The sequence below is a fragment of the Vicia villosa genome, unplaced genomic scaffold, assembly GCF_029867415.1.
Source record: "Vicia villosa cultivar HV-30 ecotype Madison, WI unplaced genomic scaffold, Vvil1.0 ctg.000816F_1_1, whole genome shotgun sequence".
NCBI classification, from domain to species: domain Eukaryota; kingdom Viridiplantae; phylum Streptophyta; class Magnoliopsida; order Fabales; family Fabaceae; genus Vicia; species Vicia villosa.
The window spans coordinates 245333-256799 of record NW_026705359.1 but is presented as its reverse complement, the minus strand read 5'-3'; the positions used below and the strand labels follow the sequence as shown (position 1 = coordinate 256799).

At 35.4% G+C, this 11467-nt stretch overlaps 2 protein-coding genes across 3 annotated transcripts; one reads left to right on the top strand and one right to left on the bottom strand.

The window, feature by feature from the left end:
• Window positions 1-4094: 4094 nt before the first annotated feature.
• On the top strand, window positions 4095-6843 carry LOC131631369 (uncharacterized). 2 transcript variants are annotated; one of them, XR_009292668.1, is made up of 6 exons: window positions 4095-4510; window positions 4587-4929; window positions 5346-5480; window positions 5703-5790; window positions 6095-6188; window positions 6283-6326. XR_009292668.1 is itself a non-coding variant. In XM_058902162.1 (6 exons), exons 1-6 carry the CDS (start codon window positions 4143-4145, stop codon window positions 6370-6372), a joined length of 1113 nt encoding a protein of 370 aa, XP_058758145.1. In that variant the 5' UTR covers window positions 4095-4142; the 3' UTR covers window positions 6373-6843. The 2 variants fall into 2 exon arrangements, 1 of the variants encoding a protein (XP_058758145.1); XM_058902162.1 differs by having other exon boundaries at window positions 5703-5785; window positions 6283-6843.
• Window positions 6844-6944: 101 nt separating this feature from the next.
• Window positions 6945-9986, bottom strand: LOC131631368 (oligopeptide transporter 4-like). The gene is made up of 5 exons (XM_058902161.1): window positions 9223-9986; window positions 8464-9033; window positions 8128-8380; window positions 7859-8041; window positions 6945-7747 (listed from the first exon to the last, which is right to left on the bottom strand). The coding sequence occupies exons 1-5, from the start codon at window positions 9819-9821 to the stop codon at window positions 7133-7135; spliced, it is 2220 nt and encodes a 739-aa protein (XP_058758144.1). The 5' UTR covers window positions 9822-9986; the 3' UTR covers window positions 6945-7132.
• Window positions 9987-11467: the final 1481 nt, after the last annotated feature.

Sequence of the window (11467 nt, the reverse complement as noted above, 5' to 3'; positions counted from 1 at the left end):
TTATGAAGAACAACCTCTTGAAGTTGTATGATTCCAAGCAGAAGGTGATTATGCAATCTGAAAAGGGAAGAAACAAAACATTCAAGGTGAATGTAGAAACAACTGAAACAGAATGTCTGAGTGCTGAAGACTCATAAGGAGATAGTAAGTTGTGGCATAAGAGGTTGGGGCACTTGAACTATAGAAGCCTGGGGCATCTAAGTTCTAAGAAGCTTGTACATGGCATTCCAAAGATTGTGAAGCCTGAGAAGTCATATGAGGTATGCATGAAAGGCAAGCAACCGATATTGCCATTTGTATCAGAAGTTGCTCCAAGAGCAAAGCATGCTCTGGGAGTAGTACACTCTGATGTGTGTGGACCATTTACAGAACCTTCACTTGGAGGAAATAGGTATTTTATGTCTTTTGTGGATGAGTTCACAAGAATGATGTGGGTAACACTTATCAAGTTTAAGACTGAGGTGTTCACAGAATTCTAGAAGTTCAAGGTGAAGGCTGAGAAGAAGAGTGGTCAGAAGATAAAGATTCTCAAAACGGATGGTGGAGGTGAGTATAACTCCACAGAGTTCTAGAAGTTCTGTGATGATAATGGAATTGAGCATGAAGTTACTGCTCCTTATACTCCTCAACACAATGGTTTTGCTGAACGTAGAAATCGTACTTTGCTTGATATGACGAGAAGTATGCTAAAAGAGAAGAAGCTTCCTCATAATCTATGGGGAGAAGTTGTTGCTACTGTAACATATGTGCTCAACAGGTGTCTAATGAAGAGGTTGAAGGAAATTGTTCCTTTAGAGAAGTGGACTAAAGAGAAGCAAAGTGTTAGTCATCTGAATGTTTTTGGTTCTGTATGTTACAAACACGTACTAGAAGCTAGAAGGAAGAAGCTGGATGATAGAAGAAAAATGATGTTATTGGTGGGGTACCACAGTACGAGTGCATACAAGCTCTATTGTCCAGAGACTAACAAAGTTGAAGTCAGCAGAGGCGTCATTGTCAAAGAATCATAACTTTGGGATTTGAGAGAGTCTCAACCAACTTCTGATGTAGAGATAGCTTTTGAAGAAGAGTTAGAATATTTAGATGGATAATCTTCTGAAAATGAGTCAGAAGATGAAGAATCTTCTGAAGATGAGTCAGATGGTGAATCTGATTCTGATCCAGATTCTGACGATGATCCAGAGTCTGGTGGCAGTCATGATTCTGGAAGGGAAAACTCTGAAGATGTAGATTCTGGAGGACAAGCTTCTGGAAACGATCATGGAGGTGGTGACTCTAGAGTAGCTGACTCTGAAGTAGCTAAGCGACCACAAAGAGTCAGAACTATACCTAGAAGGTTTGCAGATTTTGACATGTTGCAAGACACGGAAGTTGACTCAGAAGGAGAACTCATTCAGTGTGCCATGTTAGTTGATTCTGAACTAGTGAGTATAGAAGAAGCGCTCAAGAAGAAAGTTTGGTTGAAGGCAATGAAAGAGAAACTTGAGGCTATAGAAAGAAACAAGACTTGGAAGCTGACAGAACTTCCAAAGAAGAAGAAAGCCATCAACGTCAGATGGGTTTTCAAGGTAAAGCTGAAACCAGATGGATCAGTTGGTAAGCACAAAGCGAAGCTAGTGGCTAGAGGTTTTCTTCAGAAACCTGGACTAGATTACTTTGAGGTGTTTGCTCTTGTAGCTAGACATGAAACAATCCGACTGGTGATTGCGTTAGCTGCGAACAGAAGATGGTCCTTGATGCATCTGAATGTAAAGTCTGCATTTCTGAACGGTCCATTATAAGAGGAGGTATACGTGTCACAACCCCTGGCTTTGTGAAAAAGAATCATGAAGGGATGGTGTACAAATTACACAAAGCTCTGTATGGATTGAAGCAAGCACCCAGAGCTTGGAATTTGAAAATTGATTCATTTTTCAAGAAGCAGGGGTTTCAGAAGTGTGAGATGGAATATGGAGTTTATGTGCAACATTCTGGAAGCAATATGATTCTGTTGTGTCTCTATGTTGATGACATATTGCTTATAGGGAGTTGTTCAGAAGATCTGATGAAGTTCAAGAAGGTGCTGATGAATGAGTTTGAGATTACATACCTTGGGAAAATGTCATATTTTCTAGGGATGGAGATTATGTACTCAGAAGATGGTATCATTCTGCACCAGCTGAAGTATGAGTTAGAACTTCTGAAGAAATTCAAGCTGGAGAATTGCAAGGCTGCTGTTACACCATCAGAAACGAATCATAAGTTGGACTCTGATTCTGAAGGTGAAGATGTTGATGATACGATCTTCAAGCAGTTGGTGGGTTCTCTGAGGTATTTGTGTAATACCAGGCCTGATATATGTTATGCAGTTGGATTGGTTAGTAGGTTCATGAGTAAGCCTAAGTGGTTCCATTACCAAGCTGCTGTCAGAATCTTGAGGTATGTCAAGGGAAATCTGAAGTATGGCATATTGTTTCCTTCTGAGAGAAAGGAAGAATCAGAATTATTGAGTTATTCTGATTCTGATTGGTGTGGAGACAGAGTTGATAGAATGAGTACTTCTGGATATTTGTTTATGTTTCTGGGAGGTCATGTTTCTTGGAGTTCCAAGAAGCAACCTGTTGTTGCTCTATCAACCTGTGAAGCTGAGTACATCGCAGGCGCTGTAGCTGCATGTCAAGCTCGGTGGCTTCTGAATCTATTAGAAGATCTGAAGATTAGAGTGAAGAAGCCTCTGAAGCTGATGATTGATAACAAGTCTGCAATCAATCTTGCCAAGAATCTTGTGTTACACGGAAGAAGCAAGCATATTGAGACTAAGTATCATTTCTTGAGAAGCCAAGTTCAGAATGGAACATTAGAAGTTGTGCACTGCAGCACTCAAAAGCATATGGCAGATGTTCTGACGAAGGCGATCAAGACGGATCAATTTCTGCTCTTAAGGGATGGAATTGGCGTTGTCAGCTTTAATTGAAGAATATGAATTAAGGGATGGTATTGAAGAGTAATTCAATATTCAGAAGATGAGCATCAGAAGTTCTGATGTGGGCTGATCTTCTGATTATTACTCAGAAGATGTTGTTGACCAGAAGATGTTATCTTTTGAGTCCCATTAGCTTAGTTGTTTAGTAGTAAAGGTACTTTAGTATTTTGTAGTTTTGTACTGTTTGTACCTTAAATTTGTTCATTAAGTTTAGTCTGTTAGGGCCTACGTGGCAAGAATTTTCTTTTGTATAAATAGCCTTGTAATAGCTATCATTTATTAACAACAACTTTATTCTCTCTCATTAATCTTTTACGTCGTTATTCTTTTGTCATCATCTTTATTCTTTGTGCACCAACATGAGAGAGGCTTCGTTCAATTAAAATTTGATTACTCCCTATTCGTAAAGAAACATAACAATTATTTTAGTTCTATGTTGATGGTTTGATTCTTGTGTGTAACAACATCTAAGGTATTTCCAACATAAAAATTGTATTAGATAAAGCCTTTAATATAAAGGATTTAGAAAATCTCCAATACTTTCTCGGATTTAAGGTTGCTAGATGTTGTTAAGGGATATCCCTCCTCATAGGAAGTATAACCTTGATCTTTTGCAAGATATTAACCTGTTAGTAACCAAATTAGAATCCATTCCCATGGATCTTGGTTAAAACTTAAACTATCATACTATAAAGCCACTTACTGATATAACCAAATTCATAAGCTTGATTATTAAGTTTTTTGTATTTAATTCACTCGCAACATGATATAAGTTTTTATGTTTGCAGGTTAAGTTAGTACCTCTCCAACCACTAAGACACATATGCAAGATGCAATACATATTTTGTGATACATTTAGAATATGTTGCTGCACTAGAATTATTATTCAAGCAAGACTTAGATCTTAACCTTACTGGTTTTACAGATTCAGATTAGGGCATGTCTTGAAAATTGAAATCAAGAAGATCAACAACTGGTTTCTTCTTCTATATTGACCCACCTAAGACTTTTTTATTCCCCCCGAAAGAACAAAACATATCGAAAGGATTTAGAGTAATTCTGTGCATTATTAATTAAAATGTTTTTTCATTAAAAAAAACAAATTAATAAAATTCTTGTTTATACGAAAAGGGTTACTGTTGCCCGACAACACAATCAGTGGGAAAAAAAAAAACTTGAGATGAAATGGTGGCGGGTTGGAAATTGGGGGAGGAGAACCATCCCCTTCTCATTCTCATTCTCATTCTCCCATAGAACCTTACGTTCAGATGCAGCCTTGGAAGCCATAGCTAAAGCTTCCGAAGATAAAGTTCCCACCATAGTTCTCTACAATTACCCCTCCTTTTCCGGAGCATTCTCCTCTCTCTTTGCTCACCTCTTCCACACTCGTCACAATCTCCCTTCCCTTACTCTTCCTTTCTCTTCCGTTCCCTCCCTCGCTTTCACTGTTGAAGATTTGTGCATCCAAGGCCTTCAAACATGCTATCTCCTTGACTTTCTTCCTCCAAAGGAATTCCTCTTCCAACTTTCCCATCTTTCAAATTGCAAGTAGGTTTAATAGGGTTTTTCTCAACTCTTATGTGATTTTGATTACTTATTAATGTAATTGTTTTTATGTGTTTAGGATTATTGGGTTTGATCATAGGAAATCAGTGCTTACAAATGTTCCTTCTGCAAATGAGTTTCCTGAGAATGTTATGATTAATGTTGACCTTGATAAGAGTAGCTCCAGAGCTGTTTATGAATACTTTACTAACAAATGCAAGGATATTAAAACTTCTGATAAGGGTGAGGTTTGGAGTTTGGTGGACTCAAAAGATAAAGGCCGTGTGGAGAATATTCTTAGGTATATTGAGGATGGGGATCTTCGTCGGTGGAGTTTGCCTGATATTAAGCCTTTTAACATAGGACTAGGTGAATGGCGGTCGAGGTTTAGCTGCATTTCAAACCCATACATGTTTAAGCAGGTATGATTGATTATCCTTCATGTTTGCTTCTGTGTTTTCTTATTATAGTTGTTTCCAAATGAAAGTTTGGACTTGTAAAGACAATAAACAGCTTGTAACCTTTGGTTGTTGATATGTCATATGTTTGTTTCCTGCTTGGGAAGAGAATAAACAACTTCATAAGTTGAGTGGTTATTTGAAGTGACTGTAACTGATACATATTCATGACCTTTATATTACATTGTCATAAAGTAGTACTTCGACTTTTCAGAGTATAGCAACCATCAGTTTTGTTGTTTCCGTGCTTTTATATGCTTAACTGTAACATTCCAAAAAGTAAAAACATATGTTTTCATAGTCTTGAATGATGTAAATTGTTGTCAATTTATCTCTGATTATTGTCTTTGCTAAATATTTCTCATCCATCTGCATTGCAGTTGATGGAATTGAGTGTTGAAGAATTAATTGCTAAAGGAAATTCATCTATTTCCTCTCGCTGGAATGCTGCAAGTAAATTGTTGGAAAGGGTTTTCAGGGTTCGGCTCGGTAGAGGATTTTATGGAGAGTGCCTGGTAATTTTTCAGGATATAATCATCTTAGTTTCTATTTTCATAACATGTTTTTCTTTTTTTATTTATTCTGTGTTTGGGTTTGCTCAATCAGGGATAATAATTCTTCTTTTTGCCACTTCCTTTGATAACGTTTGATTTTATAAAAATAAACCATCATTTTGTCAAAATAATGTGTAGCCATTCTGTGGTTGAAATCTGTAACCATGTTTTGTTACTCTGTAGGGAGTTCGTGCTGATGGGAACTCTAACTTAAGTGATGAAATTGGCATGCTTCTTAGTGTAAAAAGCGCTGCTCTTGGTCTGAGGTGAGGTAATTTACTTCGAAGATTTAGTAAATTTATGTTTGTATAACCTTGTTAGAAGGATGTTCTTTTGGAAGATCGTCTAATAGTAATAAAAGTTGAATTAGAATGCTTCTTCTGGTTGCTTGTTGAATTTGACTGTAATAAGAATTGTGATGGTTCTTAGGGGTTAAGTGAAGAATCAAAATGTTTTCCTAACAACTTCTTATAGACATGATTGCCTACCAATTCTTATTGTGGATTTTAAATTTTTCCTCAGAAGAATTATCAAATTTTAAAATCTGATCCATCGAGTGATTTGATCAATAACAGGCCCATAGGAGCTGTGATATTTTTGCAACGGAATAATCTCAAAATGTGCTTGCGCAGCTCTGATAGTGCTACCGATACTTCGGAAGTTGCTAAGGTATGTACTGTTTAGTTCTATATTTTTTTGTCTTAACTATTTGATATTTTTAACATGCTGACATTAATGAGTTTTCTACACTGTCATCATTAAGGCATATGGCGGAGGAGGTTCTGCAAGTTCGAGCTCCTTCATAATCAGGATGGATGAGTATAACCAATGGATTTCAGCAAGTCCGTTATGATGGTTTCTGGATTTGAGTATCTAATCTTGGCCGGCTGTCATCCAAATGATATCATTTGATAAATTTACTAGCGGCCTTTATTGAAACTATGATGGCTTGTGACAATTGATGTAATATATCAAATTTTGTGACAAAAAAGGGATCTATTGAGGCAGAGACAAAGGATGTGATGACTGTAGAACACTTGCATTCCCCTGTCTGATATGAAGAATGACAGTAGTGCTTTCGTGACATATGTGTAGACTGTTCTGATAATTGATGCTGATATGAGTTGAGAACAAAGCATTGAGGAGTAAACAAGCTACTGCTTAGGAGGTTGATCTCAAGGACAACAATGTTGAAGAAAATGTAACATTTCCAGTGTCTATTTTCAGTGCTAACCTGAAAACGAACATATTTAAGTTGTATTCAATTATTAATTTATGTGACTTTTATCTTCAATTATTAATATTATACTTGCATCCTTAATTCGTATATACTAGAGTTTCCTGTATGAGGCAATTGGATAGCTCAACTTCATCAAGCTAAGGATAAAAGGAACTACAGAATCTGATGAATGAGAAAATGCTAACATAACGACCGATATATATTGATATATGTTTATCCAAAAACTAAATTATAAACCAAATAAAAACAGGACATAGTAACACTGTTTCATGATAAAACGTGTTTCCATAATTACAAAATGAATTTTAAATACTAGATCATGAAGTTTTGCAATTGAAAAAAAAAACCATAAAAAGAAAAAGAGGCAATGTCATTAGAAGACAGGGCAACCATCAACCTCTATACCCTTGGCAGTTGGACAAGTTGCCAAAGGACAATGCTCACCAGCAGTTCCCCACCAATTCAGACTCACATTTTCCAGTCCTAATGCAAAGTAAAGCAGCACCGCCATAAATGCCACTCCTGCATCAAGTGCTGCTGATAAAACATAGTTGTATCTCTGCCACCATTGCTTTCTGTAACGGAAGATAAAGAAGTTGAAAATGGTTCCGACTATAATCCATGCATTGTAGTTCAACGCTGTTGCTGGCGGCATCATTCCGGTTGCACCCAAGAGTACTGGAAGATTGATCAATGGAATCCATGCCTGTTGTGGAAACGCCTTGTGTAACAGCCAAACTAGTATTGGTCCTATGGCACCTCCAAGGAAAAACCAGTTCAATGCTGAGTACTCTCCAAGAGTACCAAAGATCCTCTTAGGTCCTACTAGACCCCAAATAACTGATGCATCGAAGAAAACACGGTCACTAGGACATGTCCATGGACTGCCTTCGGGAAGAAGATCTACATGACATATGTTTTTGACAGATTCTAGCAACCACCATGCTACACAAATGTTGATAGTTCCAGCAAGCATTGTCCCAATGAACTAAATAATTTTTAACACAACAAGTACATTAGGTTAGATACCTTATAAGAAAGGTAAATGCTAGTAAAACCTTTCAAAACACAATTATAACAGCTGAATAAATAGATATACCTGCACTAAGAACATAGACCTTGGAGGAATTTTCATGTAGTGTCCGAGCTTGAAATCGCTAAGGAACGAAACAGCCTGTGCCATGCTTATGTAACCATAGGTTTTGAAGCATACATTTGCAATCGGTCTTCCAGGGTAAATGATACCGAATATATACTCGGTGATGATATTCAACCCCGGTGTCTGTATTCAGATTTCAGAGCATTAAGTTATTTAGTTTAAAAACAAATTCTGTTTCTTTTTAAGAAAAAGTTTCCATGTTAATTTACCTGGTTTGTGGTAGCAGTTATGATGCTAATTGGGAGGGTAAACATAAAAGCCAATGCTGAAGCAAAGAGAAGTCCCCACCAAGGCATCTGAATCTCATGATTTAGAAAAATGCAGATCAGTAAAGAAACAACAAGTGTCACTCCTAACAACAAATAAAACCACCAAGAAGGAATGTCTTTGTAGTTTTTCATCAATCTTGTGTGAATATCTTCTTTGCCTTCTTTAGAAGCCCGATACCGCTCCATAATCTCCCTGACAAGTGACAACACGACATCATAAACAATTACACATCTTTAAATAGTTTGACATTGAGTAATGAGTCTAGAGCATTGTACCTTCCATGGAAGCAAACAACATGTGTAATGGTGGAAGCTATAGTGGCGAATCCAAATCCATAAGTAAGCGAGAAAAACACACTTAAATGAATTCGGCCTTGTTCTTGATACTTCGCTAGATCAATCTGAAATTTGTCATTAACAATAGCAGATATGTTGTATAGTTGACCATCTGCTGTGAACAAATCAGATGAGAAAATGGAAAACTTATTTGCATCATACACATTAAATCCCCAATACGCTATAGGAATCACAGCATAAACAATCACCGCATAGCCAACGAAAACATTGACAATGGCAAAGAAAGGTGAGATAAGAGGACTAAACAAGAAGGAAGCAACCGCAGCCCAATCAAGCGTAAGGGCGCCGAATCCTAAACCGCTCATGCCTGAACCTAATTGTTGAGCTGTTACTGAATTGGAGAATACCCAACATACCCATGATATGCTTGTAAGCGTTGTGAATAAGTATCCAGGGACGATATACCATAAGAAACTACATACTAGTGCTATGAAGAAAAACTTTGCCCTCGAAAATTTGTGAGGATCTTCATCTTTCTCATGCAAAGTTCTGCATACATTAAAAAAACTTTAGTAAATTGAGCCTCTGAAAACTTAAGACGGTCCTGATAACTACAATTCAAAAAGAATGTATATACATATATATACACATTCTGGTCTCAAATATAAGCAAAATTTGGTCTTTTTCCGACCAAATTTTAATTATATCTGAGACGAGATCGGAGGGAGTGTTTATTACCGGAAAATAGAGACTTGGACGAGGGTGCTAGGCCACCACATATGAGCAGGTTCAACGACGTATTTCTTAAGCAAGCCGGCCCAACCATAACCCAAAACCTGAGTAGTGATAATAAGAAGCCATGCAGCAAGAAAAGATATATTCCTTCCATAAAAAGCTTTGATAATATTAACAATCCCAACAGCATAAGGTGATCCAGACCCGAAAGCAGAACCTGCATTCGCGAATATAGTGATAAGAACATGTTCCTTCATGTTAAACGGGCCGGGGTTAAGCGAGAACTGTTTTGAGCCGAAACCAGGAATGGTGAACGTGGTTGAAGGTAAGACGGCGGCCATGAGGTTGCCGAGTGGGAGAGTGGCGACTTGAACGGTGATTTGAGTTATGATGAGTGGCTGTGATCTGTAGGCGAAGAATTGGTTGAGAAAGGAAAGGAGGGAGCATGAGAGAAGACCCAGAAACCACATGCGGAATGTCCATACTGGAAGAGTTGGATCGTCGGTGTTTGTGACTGTTAGCCTTACTTCCTCAATTGGTGACTCTTCATCTTCTTCTACCTTAAGTTTTCCTATTTCAGTGTCTCTGTTGTTGTTCTCCATTGATTCTTCTTCCCACTATGGTTTGTTACACTCACTAAGGTTGTCTATTACCTTTGTTGCTGTTTGTTTCCTATTTTTATGTTTGGTTTGTTAGGTTTACACTGGTTTATAGCTCTTCAAGTTTTGAATATTTGTTTACTTGTGTTGATTCGATAGGACTCTTCTCGTTTGATATTTTTAATTAAAAAAATTTAAATGAAACAATATTAAACCAAATCATAACTTAAGTTCAAAGATAGTGTATGAGAGACAAATATCAACATAGTTATTAATTATATTTACTGTTATTAAACTTATAATTTAATTATAACATAAATGTATTTAACACCAAAAGCATCCAACACCTAAGATCAAAAACCACATATTATTAGGTACGATATTGAAGAAAAAAATTATGGGTGGCTATTAATTTTTTTTATTTATTAAACAAAACTAAAAAAATTTAAAAAAAAATGTATAATATAAGATTACAAAGTTTTCTTGTAGAACTTGTTTAATATTTTTTTTTTTTGGAAGTTGTGGGCTGGGTTGAATGAAAGATATGCAAAACTCATTTGTTTTAACTTTTTTTCGAAGTAATTTTATAGTGTTATAAATTTTTGGTTTAAAAGAAAATTATAAAGAATTTTTTTTAATTAAAAGTGTTTAATGAAAAGTTAATTTAAGTAATTCTTTTTAAAATATTATTTTGTGTATTTCATTCTTTTTTTAGGGTCATGCTAACGAGTGTCCAAGAGCACTGATTAAGGATTCTAAATATAAAAAATATTCTATAAATAAATAAAAATATTTTAGTTTACAATGCATTGAATACAAGTAGTTTTAAGAAAACATATATTTTATTTTATTTTTAAAATACTATTTTGTGTATTTCATTTATTTTTATAGCTTTTTTGGATATTAAAATTTTACTAAACTATTTAAATTTAAAATTATTTCAAATAGTTTTTCATAAAATTTATTTTAGAGATATATTTTTTTTGACAGAAGAGATATATCATTTTTAAAATTATAATTTTGATTATATTTTCATCTTAAATAGTGTTTATATGGGATAGGATCAAATGACACCAAGGTGTCAGTTTAATTTTACACCAAAATTTCAACTGTTAAAAGAATTGATTTGACGGTGATAATAAATGAAATAAAATAATAAAAAAAATACATAGCATATTTTTCTCCTAAAAAATAGGCTATTTAATATCATCGTTAGATCAATCCTTTTAACGGTTGAGATTTGGTGTCAAATTAAACTTTGACACTTTGGTGTCATTTGATCATATCCCTATTCTCTTATTTATATATAGGAGCATATCAAGTGAGGGCATTTTTAAATGAGAGATGAGAGGAAAAAATATCAATCAGTCGATTCATCAAGAGAGAATGTTACTACATTAATGACACTATTAATTTCTCTCTCTTGATGAATCCAATAGTTGATATTTGTTCCTCTCATCTCTCATTTAAAAATGCATATATATATATATATATATATATATATATATATATATATATATATATATATATTCCCTCCTAATCTCCACCATTGATTTTAAAATCTAATGGTTCAGATTCATTCTCATGTTCTCATATAAAAATGTCATTCTCATATGATACGTACTCATATATAGGACGTATCCTATGAG